This window comes from Antechinus flavipes, chromosome 3 (genome assembly GCF_016432865.1).
Source record: "Antechinus flavipes isolate AdamAnt ecotype Samford, QLD, Australia chromosome 3, AdamAnt_v2, whole genome shotgun sequence".
In the NCBI taxonomy this organism is placed as follows: Eukaryota; Metazoa; Chordata; class Mammalia; order Dasyuromorphia; family Dasyuridae; genus Antechinus; species Antechinus flavipes.
In genome coordinates this window covers 323325362-323345325 of record NC_067400.1, presented here as the reverse complement: position 1 = coordinate 323345325, position 19964 = coordinate 323325362, and the positions used below count along the sequence as shown (strand labels likewise).

At 35.4% G+C, this 19964-nt stretch overlaps 1 protein-coding gene across 2 annotated transcripts in view; it reads left to right on the top strand.

Annotated features, from left to right (window-relative positions):
• Nucleotides 1–337: 337 nt before the first annotated feature.
• The window catches only part of RNF168 (ring finger protein 168), a 38178-nt gene continuing 18551 nt past the window's right edge, over nucleotides 338–19964 (top strand). Inside the window, exons 1-3 of one of the 2 annotated variants that reach the window (XM_051985533.1) lie at nucleotides 338–520; nucleotides 1262–1610; nucleotides 13052–13128. In XM_051985533.1, coding sequence (XP_051841493.1) covers nucleotides 1298–1610; nucleotides 13052–13128 — 390 coding nt within the window. In that variant the 5' untranslated portion in view covers nucleotides 338–520; nucleotides 1262–1297. Of the gene's footprint in view, nucleotides 565–1261; nucleotides 1611–13051; nucleotides 13129–19964 lie in introns of both variants that reach the window. The other variant, XM_051985532.1, reaches the window with a different exon arrangement.

The window sequence follows — 19964 nt, the reverse complement described above, 5'->3', positions numbered from 1 at the left end:
AGCCCAACGCAGAAGTGAAAATGAACATAAAACTGCTCGAGGGGAAGGACAATGACGTTTATGGCGGGAACGTCTCAAGCGCAGACCGGCTCCCCACCCCTGCATCCTGCCAAGGCGTCCGCTGATTGGCTAGCCGAAGTGCTAAAACTGCGGAATCTTCGGGGTCAGAACTGTAGCCCCACCCCACTAAGCCCCCTTCAATCGGGAATGCAGTAGAATGCTCTGTCCGCCGGATATGACGTCACATCACCTTGCGTCTCCGTATTCCGGGGTGGGGAAGAGGTGGGGAAAAGGCGCGCTGTGGGATGTGGGAGGGGCGCGTGGGACGGTCTCTGCGGCGGTGTTGTGGTGGCGGCTGCGGCGGCAGCTGCAGCGGCAGTGGCGGCTGGAGGCCCGCCGTTGAGCTAGGCTGTCGCCGCGAGCGCTGCCTCGAGAGTTGCGGAGCTGCTGCTACCGCCGGCGCTTCAGCAGAGGAAAGACAGACGTAGCCGCGGCTCGGAGCTTCGAGGCTGAGGAGAGGGTAGGAGCCGCCCTGCCCGGGCCGCAGAAGGGCCCTCCTGCTGTGTGAGTCTTCAGGCTCCGAACCCGAACCCGGGGGCGGGGGTCACCTCGCCCCGGGGACCTGGCGGGGAGCATTCTGCACCCTTTCCTATTGCTGTCTCCCAGAACTGGGTCTGTTCTGATCCGGACGCAGCTCCCTGCCCCCACCTCTAGCTCCGTAGTCCTTTCATTCATTGTCGAATTACGTCAGTTGATTTAATCTTAAAAACCAACGCAGCCGAAAAATGTTTAATGATCCCAATTTTCCTCAGCTCTTAAAAGAATTCTCCCAATCGAGGATAAGAACCACTGCTTAGGCTGGAGGAGAAAATGAGATAATATATATTAGATACACCTTTGTGAAAGTCTAAGGACCTGCTTTAAGGAACATTATTAAAAGGGAGCAGGAAATCAGAAGCTTGGCTATTTGTATCGGCTGTCCATCAGCTCTTGACTATGCTAGAAACGCGTCATTTCAAATTTAAATGCTTTTCCTTTAAATGCGTTTGCTTATGGATTGCCTTCCCCCGTGCGTGGGTGGATTTAAAGAGGTAGAGAATTTGGAATTCAATTTTTTTTTTTTTTTAAATTAAGCGTTTGTTTTCTCTTTCGTTCCCCTCTGCTGGAAAAAGGCAAACTCGAGGCTGGGAACAAATCGAACCGTTTTCTTAATATAGAATGTGCTTTCCCTGCTTTAAGGTGTTTAAATATTCTCTTTTAGGTGTTGGTGCTGAATTAACGGCATTCATTGATTAAAATGGCTTCCTCTCCTGATGCCGAGCTTTCTTTATCGGATTGCTTGTGCCAAATATGCACCGATATTCTAATAGAACCGGTAACCCTGCCCTGTGGCCACACGCTTTGTAATTCGTGTTTCCAATTGACTGTGGAAAAGGCTAATCTGTGCTGTCCTTTCTGTCGTCGGAGAGTCTCTTCCTGGGCCAGGCAACATGCCCGTGAAAATACCCTTATCAATATGGAACTATGGAATAAAATCCAAAAAAATTATCCAGAAAAATGCAAACATAGAACTACTGGACAGAGCTTGGATGATGATGATGATGATGGTGGTGAGTAAAGATTAAGTTCTTTCTTTGGAAAACAGTTCTCTTTTAAAGGCAATCCCTGTTATCTTTTTTCACCAAAACTGGTATTGGTGTAGGGTTTTTTAGTTGGATTTTTTTCCTTGAAGTTTGAATTTTTATTTCTCAAGCAGAGTCGGGTAAAGTCAGCCTTGTTGTTATTGGGTTTTGTATTCTTCACTGCCATCAGTTAATTTTTGTGGAGTGAAAAATGGTTGATGATGAAATACTTAAGGTATCCTCCCTAATCTTCCATTCAAATGTTAATAGATAAAAGTATAGCTTATACAAACAGTAGAAATTCATTGGTATATTTATCTTCACATTCCTTTTATTTACAGTTTCACCTGTATTTGTCTTCACTTATTCTTTAATCATCACTAAGCTGTTTCCAACCCTGTCACAAAAAAGCCTTTTTTTGTGTTATTTTGTCGTTTTCATACTTCTTTGATAATAACTTCTGTCTGTTGTTCAGTATTGTCTATGACCTTGTTTGGGGTTTTCTTGGCAAAGACACTGGAGTGGTTTGCTATTTCCTTTACCTGCCCATTTGACAGATGTGGAACTTTAGGGAAGCAGGGTTAAGTGACTTACCCAGGGTCTCACGTCTAATAAATGTTTGAGCCCAAATTTGACTTTAGGAAATTGAGTCTTACTGTCATTGAACCCAGCATTCTTTCAATACACCTTGCTGCCCCACATAAAACCCCAACTCTTCCAAAAATTAAAGTGGGCAGTGTTAAAGAAATATAGACTAATGAATTCCAAGTCTTAACACTTGTATTGAATTTCACATCTTTAACACTTGTATTGACCTATTCAATACTTTCTTCCTGTCTTTACTTTGCATTACAATCCAAGAAGAGCTTGGCATGTGCCAGACATGGTAGTAAAGTGCTTAGCGCTATACGTGCTTATTCCATTCCACATCCAAGATAATCCCGTGTATGAATCCTTTCTTAATGATTACAATCCACATTGCTCTTTCATTGCTTGTATTGTTTATGCCAGTATCAGTAAACTATGGCATTTAATAAGTAAATTTTTAAGTAACTACTAGGTATGAGGTACTGTGCTAAAAGACAGCGTAAAGAAAATGGAAGATCTGCTCAAGGAAATTACTTTCTACTGTGGAGTAACAATATGCAAAGAATATAAAGTTGAAAAAGGAGAGACTTGTAATTAAGGAAATTAAGAAAGGTTTATCTTATGAGTTTGAGCCAGTTTAAAAAAAAAGACTTGTTCTGAAGACTTACAATTCTAATCATTTTGCCTTTAAATTCCTTTTTTTCATATAAAGCTTTTTATTTTCAAAACTTATGCATAGTTTTCAACATTTACCCTTGCAAAACCTTGTGCCCCAAGTTTATTTCTCCCACTCCACTAGAAGGCAGGTAATCCAGTATATATTGAACATGTGCAATTCTTCTATACATATTTCCAGAATTGTCACGCTACACAAGAAAAATCAGATCAAAAAGGGAAAAAATGAGAGAAAACAAAATTCAAGCAAATAACAAAAAGTGAAAATTCCATATTGTGATCTACACAATCCCCACACCCCTCTGTCCAGGTGCAGATGCCTCTTTCCATCACAAGACCATTGAAACTAGTTTGAATGATATATTTTTCCATGATGGTTGAAGTGCTCAGCCTTTATTTGCCTATTCATTCCTTTTTGTGTATGTCAGGGACACCAAATGTAAAGCTTTTTATTTTGAAAACACATGCATAGTTTTCAACTTTGACTCCTGCATAACCTTCCTTTCCAAATTTTTTTTCTCCTTCCCTATTCCCACTTTCCTCCCCTATACTAGTCTTTAAATTCAACAAATATTAAGTACCTACTGTTTGCAGGCTTTGAGGTTTGTGATAAAGAATTGAAGGGAAAACAAACATTCCTAGATTAAAAGGTATGGTTACCATTGGAAATAATAAATTTGAATTGGTAAAATAAATATCAATGGAAAAATCCATAGTATTAAAAAAAAAAAACTTTTTTTACCCTGCACTTAATACCAAAATATAAGGAACTTAATATGTTTATATAAACAAGGGAAGTGAATTTCAAATCTTATCATTTTCCTTCTCTCCTAAGTGCTTTAGTGGCTCTCTTAGTCATGGAATGGGTGGGCAGCATTATTCCTAAGCTACTCCCCAACCCACCCCTCAAAAATCAACAATTAAAAAAGAATCCAAACCTTTGAAGCAAGTGAGCATAATCGGGGAAAAAAATTAATTCATAAATTGTTCATATCCAGAATGTCTCTCATACTGAATCTATCGCTTGTCTTTCTAGGAGTTGAGTAGTTGCCTTATTGTATATTCTCAAATTGTGTCTGATCACTGCATTTTTTTTTTTTTTTTTACAATGGTGGTATTACTGTAGAAATTGTTCTCCAGGTTTTGTTCTCTTTACTTATTTTTTTAGGATATGATATTCCATTAAATACATATATCAGGATTTATTCAGCCATTTCCTGAATGAAGGCATCTACTTTGTTTCCATTTCTTTCCTACAACAAAAATAACTACTATAAATATTTTTGCACATACGAGTTTTTTCCTTCCTTTAATTTTTTGGGGGTATAAACCTAATAGTATTATTGCTGGATCAAAGTATTGTACCCATAGTTTAGTGACTTTTTGGGGGTGTCATTCCAAATTGCTTTCTAGCATGGTTGGACCATTATAGTTACACCAGTAGTACCTTAACATTCTGATAGGCATGACTTAGAACCTCAGCATTGTTTTGATTACATTCCTTCAGTACGGAGTTGCTAATTACCATATCATTACCATAAATTAATTCCCTGTCGTCCCCCCCTTCTCTAAATGCATTCTGGGTAACCATAAGTGAAGTTCCACCAAGGTTCTAGGACCTTCTTATGTTAGCAAACTCCCATAACCTCAGAATTTATATATCTTGTGATGTAATCAACACATTTTACTCTAATAAAAATCCTTGTTTTGCTTTGCTGGGCTAATCACAATTTCAGGGAGCTTGACCCACCTGCTTAGCATGTGAATCTCATTAAAATTTTTTTGCTTGAGTTGGAGACTGTCTACACCTGAATTCTTTCAGAAGTGACACCACAAACATAGCTGAAGCTACAAAAATTGTTTTAAAATAAATTTATTTGATTTATTATCAATAAATGTTTTATATGCCTGGATAGGTAGGGTTACCTCAAAACTTCTTGGACAAAAAGGGTTCTGAAGTGAAAAAGGTTTAAGAAGCTTAATCTAATCTACTAACGCAGAGATTCTTAATTTTTTTTTTTTTAAATCATATAGACCACATTGGCAAAAATGGCAATTAAAACCTATGGATTACTTCTGAATAATATTTTGAAATGCATAAATTGAAATATATAGGATTGCGGAGGAAATTAGTAATTTTGAAATATAGTTATAAAAATATTTTTAAGAAACAAGTTTACAGACCCCAGATTAAGAAACTCTGAACCTAATACAAATTAAGAATCTTTGAGCTTTGCTACTAGGCCAATAGTTGTATTTCCCCAATTTAAAGTTTGAGCTCCTTGAGAAACAGGTATACATAATTTTTCTGGTTGTATCGCCAACCTTTATTAGCACACTACTTGTTATATAAAAACCACCTGATATATGCTTTTTCATTCTTTCATTCAAGATCTTTACTTTCCAATGTAGGGATACAATACAAAAAGGAAAGTAGTGGCTAGGGAGAGGAGATACTTTTTCCTCTAGATATCTTTATCACCATAATAGCTTTTTATGATGATTTTTTTTGCCCTAATCTTTTACCCTACTTTAAAAAAAAATAGATTTTTAAATAAATACAAAATGAGAAGAGGGTTGGAAAAATACTGTCATGTACACAGAGCATAAGAAAGGATTCAGTATAATGCATTTCCATTTCAAGAAAACCTGTATAATATTGTTTTCAAAGTTGCCAGCTTTTTTTTGCTTCTTTGTTTTTTTTCTTTTGTTCTCTGCTTTGTCCTTTTTACTTTTCTTTCCCCTGCCCTTTCAGAAGACTACAATTAAGCATGAAAAGATACATACATAGGTACATACATACATGTACACACACATATATGTCTGTACTGTGCTGATTTCATTCTGTCATCTGTTTCTCTGAAGATGGATAACCTCTTCCTTACTAGGTCCAAATCTTTCTAAATCGGCTCATCATTTCCTAAACCACAGTAATGTTTCAACCTCATTACCTCCTATTTGAGATGTTGTCCAAAAAAGTTTAATTTTAAATTTTCTATATTCCTTCTATTCTTGGCTATGTAAGTTTTGTTTATACAGTACATTTTTAATTTGAAATAATTGAAGTTAACCTTTTTACAACCCAACAATGCTCTGTCATTATATAGATTAAGCAGGGGTCCTCAAACTAGGGCCCGCCGGCCAGATATGGCAGCTGAGGACGATTGTCCCCCTCACCCAGGGCTATGAAATTCTTTATTTAAAGGCCCACAAAACAAAGTTTTTGTTTTTACGATAGTCCGGCCCTCCCACAGCCTGAGAGACAGTGAACTGGCCCCCTATTTTAAAAGTTTGAGGACCCCTGGTAAGGTCTAATACTGCTGAATCTACTTCCTTTACAATTTTTTTCTTCATTTCTTTGAAGTTTTTGATGTTTTACTCTTCCAAATGAACTTTATTAATATTTTCCTAATTCAGTAAAATAATTTTCTTTACTAATTTGTTATTTGTCCTTTGTTTTCAAGATGACCAATGACATTAGAGAGGTGATGCAATGGCATACAAGTGAATTGAATTTAAGTGAGGGAGGGCGAGGCAAGGGCACCTGCCTCATTTTCACCTGGGCCCAGTGACCAGATATATATAGATCCAGACTGGAGATGGCCCAAGGTGTGGTGGGAAACCTTTGCTTTTTAAGTTAAGATGTCTTTAATTGGTCTCAGTTTGACTAACATAAGGCCTATTCTGTGATTAAGGGTAGTTAAGAAAGTATGGAGTCAAAGAAAATAACCTTTTTTCTCTAGTATTTCTCCTTTTCTCTACCCCCCTTAAAAAAATCAATCTGGGAGGGAAGGTCCCTGAGGGTTTCTGGCCAAAATACAATTGCTATTTACATTCCTTCTGTGTTGATCTAGGTCCAAACAAAGACTTTGTGGGGCTTAGCCTGGGACCTTTTGTTGGCCATAGACAGCTGGAGTGTTTGTGGGTAATGTTGAATATATTGATTGGTTAAGTAAAATTGCCAATTTAAAATTTTTCTTGCTTTACTTATGCAAGAACAATAAATATTAATTTAGTTATTTAGATCTGTTTATTTGTATAAAAACGTATTTTGTTCTTATGTTCATATAGTTCCTTCCTGCTCTTTGTCTATTTGTCATTTTTAATAGTATTTTATTTTTCCAAATACATGCAGATAGTTTTCAGCAGTCACCTTTACAAAACCTTGTGTTCCAAATTTATCTCTCTCCCTCCTCCCCTACACAGCAAGCAATCCAATTTAGATTGTGCTTTCCTGGCTAAGTCGGCCTCGGTTGTGACCCCAGCTCTTCCAAGACCTATGGTCCTTCAGTGTAGAAGCTGTTAGGTCTTATGTAATCCTTATTGTAGCTGCATGATACTTAAATTGTTTTTTCTTGTTGCTTCCAATATTTTCTCCTTAATCTGAGAGCTTTGAAACTTGGTTTATGATATCCCTGTAAGTTTTACTTTTGGAATCTCTTTCTTAGGATGATTGGTGGACTTTTTTCTATTTCTGCTTTTCTTGTTCTACAAGTTCAGGGAAGTTTTCTTTGATAATTTCCTGTAATATTATGTCAAGACTCTTTTTTAAATCATATTTTTCAGGATCCTGTCAATATAAAGTAATTATTAAATAAAAATTAAAAGGATTGCACATAAAAAAAAATCATATTTTTCAGGTGGTCCTTCTATCCCTACATTATTTCTCCTCAGTGTTTTCCTGATGAGATGTTTTACTTTCTCTTCTATTTTTTCACTGTTTTGATTTTATTTTATGAATTCTTTATGTCTTAGAATAGCTTCCTCTTGCCCAATTCTAGTTTTCAAGGAATTATTTTCTTAAATTTTTGATTCTTGATTTCAACTTCTTTGACTTTTCTTGGATTGCTCATTTTTAATTTTTCCCCAATTCCTCTTATTTGATTTTTTAAATTCTTTTTGAGTTCTTATAAGAACTCTTTTTTTGTGCTGGAAATCTTTTGATGTTTCTCATTTAAAAAGGGTAACTTTTAGCTCTGATATATTCTTCTGAATGTGAACCTAGATCTTCTCCATCCCTACTGTGGCTATCTTTGATTGGGTTTTTTCTTTTTTGCTTACTCATTTTTATTTATTTTAGTTTGTTTACAGCAGCTATTAATGTAATTAAGTTTCAGTCCTAAGATACTGGAAATGGTGCCCCTAGTCTCAGGTCCTTAATATTCTTTTCTTTTCTTTTCTTTTTTTTTTTTTTAATGAAAGCTTTTTATTTTTCAAAATATTCATGGACAATTCTTCAACATTAGCCCTTGCAAAAAAACCTTGTGTTCCAATTTCTTCACCCCTTCTCTCATGCCCTCTCCTAGATTGCAAGTAGTCCAATACATATTAAACATGGTAGAAATATATATTAAATCCAATAGATGCATACATATTTATACAATTATCATGCTGCACAAAAAAAAAATCAAATCAGGGGAGGGAGGGAAGGAGAGAGAATAAAATGCAAACAACAAAACAACAAGAAGAGTGAAAATACTATGTTGTGATCCATATTCAGTTCCTACAGTCCTCTCTCTGGCTGTAGATGGCTCTCTTCATCACTGAACAGTTGGGACTGGTTTGAATCATTTCGTTGTTGAAAAGAGCCATATCCATCAGAATTGATCATCGCATAATCTTCTTGTTGAAGTGTATAATGATCTCCTGGTTTTGCTCATTTCACTCAGCATCAGTTCCTGTAAGTCTCTCCAGACCTTTCTGAAATCATCCTGCTGATCCTTACAGAACAATAATATTTCATAATTCATATATTACAATTTATTCAGCCATTCTACAACTGATGGGCAGCCATTCAGTTTCTAGTTTCTAGCCACTACAAAAAGGGCTGCCACAAACATTTTTGCACATGTGGATCCCTTTCCCTCCTCTAAGATCTCCTTGGAATATAAGCACAATAGAAACCTTAGTGGTATTTTCTGAGATCTATGTAAAGGCCCAAACTTGGCTTCTTTCCCCTCCTAAGCCATGGCTTGGACAGCCATACTACTCCACAAATGATTTTACACCCTGCAATCCCTTCAGTGGTTGTCCTCTCTGTCCTGGAACGGAAACCAGGGACTCTGCTTCTCTTGTAAATGCCCACAACCAACAGGGATTCCTTTGCTACTGCATTCACTAGGTGTGTATGTACTCAGGTTGCATCTTGTGCTATGCTTGGCATCCCTTAACAGTGAAAGGTCCTTCTATTTTCTACTCACTCATTTCACAGCCTCTCCCTGTCCCTACTGTCTGCAAAGTGAAAGTTTCTAAGGCTAAAACTACTTGCTGTCCCCCTGGCTTGTTTGTTGATTATGCAAAGTTTCTTTTGCATGTACTTGCACTTTACTCTGGCCCAACCTTCTGCTCCTGGAGATTGTCTTTACTGGAATCTTCTCTCATTGTCCCAACAGGACAATTCCTTCACATCATGTTTGTTGCTGCTATTCTGAGGTGATAGTCAACTTATTTTTTGTGAGGGGTATTTGGAGAGCAGAAAGTTAACTGACTTATTCCTTCATCTTTCCAGGATTCTCTCCTTTCACCCTATTTTCTAATTTCTGACTTGATGACAGGACCGGGCTCTAGACATTTCTAGATGGAACCTCTAGCCTGTGCTTTTGTTATTTTGGGTCATGTTGTTGAGTATTGTCTTATATTACTCCAAGATCTCAAGGACAATGCAGGCTGGAGATGTATAAACTTTCTTTGTTTCCCAAATTTTCTGATCAGGGCAAAGTTTCGTGGCTGTACCCCTGGTCTGTTTGACCTCTCCAAGTTCCTGGTCTGTGTTTGGGCCATTGGTTGGAGTTGGAATCAACAGATGTCAGCCAGGTGGAAAGCTTTGCAAGTTCAAATAGATCGTAAGTTCTCCTTCAGACTTGGATTCCTGCTTTGGTTGTTATTCTTCTCGCTTCAGATTAGCCTAGGGGCCAAAACTGATATTCTTAGTCCCAGATTCACAGTTTTAAACCTGCTGCTTGCTTAGGACACAGTTTATAGCCTAGACAAAGGTCCTCTTCTCAGTCCATCCTGGATCCCAGACCTAGATGATGAGCAGTAGAGCTGTCCGTTGATACTTTTTGCTGTTCCCTACACAAAGTCAGAATTTGTGAGTATGGATCCTCTATCCCTGATGCACAGCCATGAACAGACCTTGGTTTAGTTTCCACATGTGTGGCTGCATCTATCTACTATTATCTTCAATGTCAACACATCCCTCTGCTTCTTTGTTGAGTTGAGTTGGAAAAATGACTTGTGATTTTTTTTTTTTCTCTCAGATTCCTAGTTAGGACTCAACTTGGTGCCTTTTCTAGATTTTTGTGTGTAGAATTCTGCTGTACTTCTTTTAAGTTACTCTGCCCTCTTATGTGGTCTTTAATAGAATTGGTAGTTGAAATTGGAAGCTGGAGAGTTCTACAAAAGAGGGCCTTTTCAGGAAAGAGAGACTCTGGGCTGCCCCATATAGGAGGCAATACATGGATAGTGACACTTGGCCTCGAGCTCTTTCTACGTCCTTTTTTGTCTTAAAAAAGCACCTGTTTTCTGTTCCTTTCCCCTCACTTTCTGATAATTAGATGACCATTTTTGCCAAAAGCTACTTCTTTACATGTCCCTTTGAATCCATATCCCCACTCTAACACTTCAATTTCTCTCTCTTTCTCTTCCTCTCCCTCCTTCTCCCATGTCTCTACCTCTCTATCTTATAGTCAAACCACTATCTTCAGGCCGTCAGTCTTTTTTTTTGACCCACTTGAACTACCACTTTCAATTTCTTGGGGTTTTCTTCACAATGTTATCCTCTTATTCTCCCATGTGTCCAGCTCTTACTCCTTCATTTCTTTTGCTCTCTCTGCAAACATCAGTCACTCCCAGTAGTGTGTAATGTCCTATTTGGACCTCATCAGTTCCTGTGAGTTTTATTGTCATCTCTATGTACTCCCATTCCAGTATTTGCAATTTTGTTTCTCCCCTGAGTAGCAGTCCTACAATAGTAGTTAGCCTGTTGGACATTTCAAACTGAATGTCTTATAGAGCACTCAAATTCAACATCTCTAAAGCAAAACTCATTATCTTCTTTCTTCTAAACTTCCTTTCTCCTTTTTATTTTCAAATAAATGCAAAATAGTTTTCAATATTCACCCTTGTAAAAACCTTGTGGTCCAAATTTTTCTCCCTTTCTTCCCCCTACTTCCTCCCCTAAAAATCAGGTAATTTAATGTATTAAATATGTGCCATTCTTCTATACATATTTCCACAATTGTCATGCTGCACAAGAAAAATCAGATCAAAAAGGAAAAAAATGAAAAATAAAACAAAAAGCAAGCAAATAGCAACAACAACAAAGGTGAAAATGCTATGTTGTGAGCCACATTAGTCCTCTATGTAGATTCAGATGGCTCTCTCCATCATAAGTCTATTAGAATTGACCTGAATCATCTCATTATTGAAAAGAGCCATTTTCATCAGAATTGATCATCACATAATCTTCTTGTTGCTGTGTACAATGGTCTCCTGGTTCTACTCACTTCCCTTAGCATCAATTCATGTAAGTCTCTCCCGGCCTTTCTGAAATTCTTACTGATCATTTCTTATGGAACAGTAATATCCCACACTATTCATACACCATAACTTATTCAGCCTTTCTTTCCCCAACTGATGGGCATCTACTCAAACTTTTTCTATTAAAAGGGTGCTACTGTTTTTTCAATAATTTAGCTTTGTAGCCTTGATCTTATGTTTGCCTATTCATTTTCCTTTATCCCACATTGCCAAACCTTGCGTTGTTTTCTTCCTTTTAAAGCATATCTCTTTTATATTCACATATCTACCATTGTAGTTCAGGTTCTTATCCTGTTACATAGATTATTATAGGGTCATTTGGTTGGACTTGATGTTTCAGTTCTACCTACTTTAATCCATTTTCTACACAACTATGAAGGTAATTTTCCTGCAGTACAAATCTGAACATGTTACCCCTCAACTGATTCAATTCCAGAAGCTTCCTATTGCTTCTGGGATCAAATACAAACTTGGTCGAGCTTTTAAAGCTCTTTTCAACTTGGCTTCAGCTTATTTTCCCAGATTTACTCGCCTGTAATCTACAATTGGGTCAAGCTGTCCTTTTCTCTTCTTCACACATATGCTGTCTCTTCTTTCTATATCTTTGCAGTAGTCACCCTCCATGTCTACTATGTGTTTTCTTCCTGTCTCATGGCTGAACTCTTCTATTTGATATTTCCCTTAACTGTTGGTGACCTTCCTTCCTCTTAATTATTTTATATTGAACTACTTTTTATTTTTTTTTGTGACTTCCTTTATAGCTTGTAAGCTTTTTAAGAGCAGGACTTATTTCATTTTTTGTGTTTATATCCTCTGTATCTGACGTATGTGGCATGTAGTAAAATTTTAAGTAAATAATAAATACTTGTTGATTGATTCAGCAAAAAAATGGTAGAAGGAAGAATCAGAAGAGCAGTATTATGAAAATTCAGAGAAGAAAGAATAATTAGGCCAACTGTATTGAATTCTGCAAAGAACTCAAGCATACAAAGGCCATGCTATTGATTTAACAGATTGGTACCTTTGGAGAGTTCAATTTTAGTTAATTATTCTAAAACTATAAAAAACAAAAACTATTAAGTTGTTGTGAGGTGGATGAGTTTGGAAATTGTCAATGTAATAAAATGTACTTCAAGGGCTGGGAACAAATGTCCAAGTAGCTCAGTTTCTGCTCTGAAAAATTTCTTGCCGCTATGGAGAATTATTAATCCATTTGAGGACAAGAAAAAAGATAGATGGCCAGGTGAAATATATCCAAATTTTATGGAATTCTAAGCTTGTTCAGTTTTTAAAAAGAGCAGAAATAGTTGAGAAAGATGCTTTAGAGGAAAAAATCTAAGCAAGTCTCTTTTAATTTTCTTTCTCACTTGAGTGATGGTACTATTGATGGTACTAGTATTTTTACTAGTTTACAACTTAATCTTTATATTTAACTCTTGCAAAAGATTTGTTAACATTTCCTTTTAGGCAGATCTGAAAACATTTAACTTAATGTAAAAATCATTATTTTTAAGTGTGAAATCAGTTGTTTCATTTTCTTTTTTGTTCTTTTCATCTTCATAGACTAATAAGTCAAAATATGTGTACTCTATAGTAAATATATATATTTTTTTTATCTGAAACAGTTGATGTATATAAGCCACTTCATCTGCTAAGCCAGCCTGGGGAATTGAGGCGTGAATATGAAGAAGAGATTAGCAGAGTAAGTGCAAATATTAATTCATTTACTTTCTAAATAACGTCTGTATTATAGTGTGTGTGTGTGTATGCGCGAGCATGCGTGTGCGTTCGTTTTGTAGGGCAGTTGCATGGCATATTAGATAGAGGGCCAGACCTGACATCAAGAAGACTAATCTTGAATTCGAATCTGACTTCAGAAACTTAGTAGCTTTGACAAAGAACCTGGACAACTCACATAATCCTGTTGCCTCATCAATAAAACTTGCTAGAGAATGTGCTGTAAAATTTCAGTGTCTTTGCCAAGAAAACCCCAAATGGGCTCATGAAGAGTTCGACATGATTGAGTGACAGCAATATACTCTGTGCTGACATAAATATTGGCTGTTGAAATAAAGCCATTTCTTTCTTATAAAAATGTATTCAAGAAAACTGCTTTTGATGTGTCCAAAATAATACAGAATTCAGTATATTTTTCTATGCTGAGGCAAGATCCTTGGCCTTATTTGGGGGAGAGGGAGCTTTCAATAGTTAATTTATTTTTTATATGTAAATCCAATATAGGTGTACATGTTTATACAATTATCTTGCTGCACAAGAAAAATCAGATAAAAGGTGTGGGGGGGGGGGATGAGAAAGAAAATAAAATTCAAGCAAACAACAACAAAAGAAGTAAAAATGCAATGTGTGATCCACACTCAGTTCCCACAGTCCTCTCTGATTGTAGATGACTTTTGGAATTGGCCTGAATCTTGTCCTTGACCTTTTTTTAAGGAAGAGTTATTTTTCAGTTTGACATTATTTTAAGAGAACCATGGAATAGGGTGAGGGAGGAAGGTCTAGCTTGCCAGATGTATTTAAGCAGGAGATAAATCAAAATGTGATTCTTCTTTAAAGAATTATATTTGTTTTTTCTCCAGCTCATTTTATAGATAAGGAAACTGATGTAAATTGATTTGAGTGTTTTGCCCAGGGTCACTCAGCTAAGAAATATCTGGGACTAGATTTGAACTTAGGAAGATATCTTCCTAACTTAATGGGGGTCTTAAGACAATTGAAGATATCTGTTAAAAAAATTTTAAGTTGTTTTCCATGTTATATTGTTTAAAGTTGTTATTTACTCACTAATTTGATTTTTTGATTTTGGTTTGTATTCAGAAATTCTAGACCCCTTTGAGAGGTATTTTTTTGCATTTGAGTATTTAGGATTTTTAAATTGTTAGGTTTTTAAAGGATATCTATAAATGGTATCTTTCCATATCTTGTCTTCAACATCAGTCCCTCTAACTTGTATAAAATTCATGTATTCTTTTAATAATTGGGGGCTTTTTCTTCTATTTAATAATTTTTTTCTGTTCCATGTTTATATCTTTTTTTTTTTTTTTTAATTTTTATTTATTTATTTATTTGTTTGTTTGTTTATTTATTTATTGCTGAGGCAATTGGGGTTAAGTGAGTGGTCCAGGATCACACAGCCGGGGAGTGTTAAGTGTGTGAGATCAGATTTGAACTCCTGTCCTCCTGATTTCAGGGCTGGTGCTCTATCCACTGTGCCACCTAGCTGCCCCAGTTGGTTATTCTTTAGAGAAATTCTCCATTATGGAATTGCATTTTTTCTCTCTTTAAAAATTTTGTGTTGAAAGGTTCCATTTCTGACCGAATTTATTCATTTTTGGATTTTATCTCTCTTTAATTTTCCTTTTTAAAGACAGATAATGGCACAATGGATAAAGTACTGGGCCTGGATTCAGAGAGATCTGGTTACAAATCCAGCTGCTCAATAACTATATGACCTTAAGCAAATAATTTAAACTTTAAATTCCTCAACTGGAAAATGAGGTTAATAATAGTACCATCTTACTAGAGTTATTTTTCTGCTTGTTATATATTTTAGTTTCTCATTTATTTTTAGCATTCTTATTCTTAATTTTAATTTCCCAATTCTTTCCCCCACCCATTCATAAGGGAAACAATGTACCAATTATATATTTGAAATCATGCAAGATATTTCCATATTAATCATATTGTAAACTTCCCCCCCCAAAAAAAACAAAAACAAAAACAAAAACGAAAATCAACAACCCCCTAATAGTAAAAGAGAGATGTTTACGTCTGCACTCAATTCAACAGTTCTCTCTCTGGAGTAGATAGTATTTTTAATCATGAGTCCTACAAAATATCCCTGAGTTGTTAGGGGAGTCAGATTACACATTGGTTAAAAAGTATGTAGCACATGCTTGACGAATAGTAAAATCTATATAAATGCTTATTTCTTTCCCCCTCTTTTAATAACCATTTGTTATTTCTTTTATTTATTATTATATATTATATAATCAATATTGTGAGAAATTTATAGGATTTTGTGTTTTCTCAAAGACTAATTCACTTTAATATTATAATTGTGTAAAAAAGCTTTGTGTTCTATATGAGATTTTACTCATTCTCTTCTGTATTGATTTTATCCAGCTTTTATCGAGGCTCTTTCTTTCTTTCTTTCTTTTTTTTTTTTAAATAACTTTGTGATGTTTTAGCCTTTTTGTGTTTTTCTCTATCACTTTCTTCTCCTCTTTGCTGGTGAGTAGCCTTCTAAGATTGGATTGTAAGATTCCCTCTTCATCATATCCTTATCATTCCCTCCATCATTTTGTACTTGCCTAGGCTTTTACTACTGTTCTGACTTTGTAGGCAAGGACTCACACCGACCTCTCCCTAGAAGTCCCAGAGAAAAAGAGTTTTATAAGAATGAACAGAACTTTCTCTCCTTTTAAATTGATGCTTTCCTTTCTATCTCCCTGTCTGTACCTAATCATATTTGATCATACTCCCAATTCTAGAAAGTTTTCTGAGTTCCTAGAAAGGATCAAGCACTTCTTCCCCACCTTGCCCGTGGCACGCCCCCCCATCCTCCCCTTATTAAAGCTTTTTATTTTTCAAAACATATGCCTGGACAATTTTTTGACGTTAACACTTGCAAAAGATTTAAAATGCTATGTTGTGCACCACACTCAATTCCTACACCTTCTCTGGGTGCTGATGGCTCTCTTCAGCACTAAACAATTGGAACTGGTCTGTTGAAGAGAGATACGTCCATCAGAATTGATCACTGTATAGTCTTCTTGTTGCCATGTACAATGATCTCCTGGTTCTGTTCACTTCATTTAGCATCAGTTCATATAAGTCTCTCCAAGCCTCTCTGTAATCATCCTGCTGATCGTTTCTTACAGAACAATAATATTCCATCACTTTCATATATACCATAACTTATTCAGCAATTCCCCAACTGATGTGGTTCCACTCAGTTTCCAATTTCTACAAAAATACAAAAAGGGCTGCCACAAACATTTTTGCAAATGTGGATCCCTTTCCCTCCTTTATGATCTCTTTATGATACAAGTCCAGTAGAAACATTGCTGGATCAAAGGATATGCACAGTTTGATAACTTTTTCTGCATTGTTCCAAATAAGGACTTCTTTTCAATTGCTTTCCCTAGTACTGCATCAAAGTGCTGACTCAACAGAATCCACATGACACAGCTCCCATTGGCCTCCTAAATGTACATGGATTCTGGGCAGTACAGTTAGTATAATTCTTTTTTAGGCAAGGGCAAAACCTACCCAGTTAGTAGACATGGACATCATTGTCATCCTCAATACAAAAATCTTAATTTTACAAATGCCATTATTGATTCATTAGCATTTTTCAGTGGGATAAAGGAATAACATTTGGGAGTTTCAATATTCTAAGAAGCAAAATCCTATCCTTTTACACATAATAATAGATGTTGAATTATAGAAACAGGACATTATGGGAAATATAATAAACATTTTTTTAAAAAAATTTTAATCTATGAAATAAAACAAGCATTTCCATGACAAAATACATTTTTTTTAAAAATTAAAAATTCCTTTTAAATATATAACTTTTTTTTTCTCCCCAACCTCAGAGATGGCTACTGTTGGACACAAATTGGGGGAGGGGTGGTATATTGTATGTATGTAAAATTGTCTGCATGCTTTTATTTAGCAGTTATTTTTCCAGCTGAAGATCACATTTTTCTTCATCTGTCCTTTATAGTTAATATATGGTATTTATAATAGCCAAATTATTTATTCATGTACTCATTCTTAAAACATTATTGCTGTTATTATGAACAGTGTTATCTTGATTCTGCTCATTTCATTCTTCATTATTTCATGGAAGTCTTTCCATATTTTTCTAATAATTTTCATCATTGAGATCATCATTTCTTATAGCATGGTAGTATTCCATCATAATCACATACCACACCACAGCTTGTTCACTCATTCTCTAATTTATGGCTCCATTTCTTTGCCATCACAGAGAGCTGCTATAAACATTTTACAATATTTAGGATATTTTACTTTTTCCCCTGATCATCTTTGGAAATAGACCTAGTGGTGGTATTTTTGGGTCAAAGAGTATAAGCAGTCCTTGTCTATATATCACTTTAAAATTATTTTGATTTCTTCACTGGAAAAATGCCTGTTCCTATCCTTTGATCATTTATCAATTGAAGCATGACTCATGCCCTTATATATTACACAAAGTTTTTTTTATGTATTTTAGATATGAGATTTTTATCTGAAAAACTGTCTATATATTCTTCTCTCCCTCCTGTTTTTCTGCTTTCCTTTTGATCTGGGCTATGTTTGTTTATTTGTATGAAACTTTTAATTTAATGTAATCAAAATCACTTTACATCTAACTTTCTCTCTATGTATTGTTTATTCATGAATTATTCATCTAGCCTAAGTCTGATAAGTAATATGGCTCATTCTTCAAATTTTCTTTTCAGTCTAATTTATATCTAGGTCATATATCTATTATGACCTCTTGTAAATGGTAGAAGATACTGGTCTGTGCCCAGTTTCTGCTGTGCTGCTTTCTACTTTGCCCAACAATTTTTCTATTTTTATTTTTTTACCAAAAAGTGAATTATTGCAAAATATTAAGTTTTTGCACTTGACAAATAGGTTACATATATCTGCTACTCTAAATTGTATATCCACTCTGTTCCATTGATCTACCTTTCTGTCTATTAACTAGTACCAGATAGTATTGATAATTGTCTTATAATTTAAGATCTGGTGTTGCTAAAATCCTTCCTTTATAATTTTTCCATTGGTTTCTTTGATATTCTTTGCTTTTTATTCTTCCAATTGAATTTTGTTATTTTTTCAAATTAAGTAAAATGATTTTTTGATAATTTAAAGTTAATTTGTAATACACTTAACATATATATTAATATATGTGTATGTGTAAACACTTAATACTTTTTAAAAAATTATTATAGCTTTATTTACAAGACACATGCATGAGTAATTTTTCAGCATTGCCCCTTGCAAATCTTCTGTTCCAACTTTTCCTCTCCTCTCCCCAGAGTAGACCAATACATGTTAAATATGTTCAAGTATATATTAAATGCAATATATATATGTATATTCATATTTATACAGTTATCTTGCTGCACAAAAAAAAAAAAATGGATTTAGAAATAAGGTAAAAATAACCTGAAAAGGAAAACAAAAATGCAAGCAGACAATAACAGGAGTGGAAATTCTATGTTGTGGTGCACACTCATTTCCCATAGTTCTTTCGCTGGGTGTAGCTGGTTCTCTTCATTACTGAATAATTGGAACGGATTTGCTTCATCTCGTGCATCAGAATTGATCATCATATAGTATTGTTGAGGTATATAATGATCTCCTGGTTCTGCTCATTTCACTCAGCATCAGTTCATGTAAGTCTCTCCAGACCTTTCTGAAATCATCCTGCTGGTCATTTCTTACAGAATAATAATATTCCACAACCTTCATATACTATAACTTATTCAGCCATTCTCCAATTGATGGGCATCCATTCAGTTAACAGTAATTTTTTGAGCACAGTTCCAAATTGCTCCCCAGAATGGTAGGGTGCATTCACAATTCCACCAACAATGTATCAATGTCCCGTTTTCTCACATCCCCCTCCAACATTCCTCATTATCTTTTCTTGTCATCCTAGCCAATCTGAAATGTGTGTAGTGGTATCTAACAGTTGTCTTAATTTGCATTTCTCTGATCAATAATGATTTGGCTAGAAATAGTTTCAATTTCTTCGTCTGAAAATTGTCTGTTCATGTCCTTTGACCATTTATCAATTGGAGAATAGCTTGGTTTCTTATAGAGTCAATTCTCAATATGTTTTGGAAATGAGGCCTTTATCAGAACCTTTAACTGTAAAAATGTTTTCCCAGTTTATTGCTTCCCTTCTAATGTTGTTTGCATTAGTTTTGTTTGTACAAAAGCTTTTTAATTTGATATAATCAAAATTTTCTATTTTGTGATCATTAATGATCTCTAGTTCTTCTTTGGTCACAAATTCCTTCCTCCACAGGTCTGAGAGGTAAACTATCTTATATTCTTCTAATTTATTTATAATCGCGTTCTTAATGCTTAAATCATGAACCTATTTTGACCTTATCTTGGTGTATATTGTTAAGTGTGGGTCCATGACTAGTTTCTGCCATACTAATTTCCAGTTTTCCCAGCAGTTTTTGTTCAAACAGTGAATTCTTATCCCAAAAGCTGGGGTCTTTGGGTTTGTCAAATGCTAGATTGCTATAATAATTGACTATTTTGTCCTGTGAACCTAAACCTATTCCACTGATCAACTAGTGTATTTCTTAGCCAGTACCAAATGGTTTTGATGACCGCTGCTTTATAATATAGTTTTACATCAGCTAGGCCACCTTCATTTGATTTTTTTTTTAAATTAGTTCCCTTGAAAGTCTTGACCTTTTTGTTCTTCCATATGAATTTTGTTATTTTTTCTAGGTCATTAAAATAGTTTCTTGG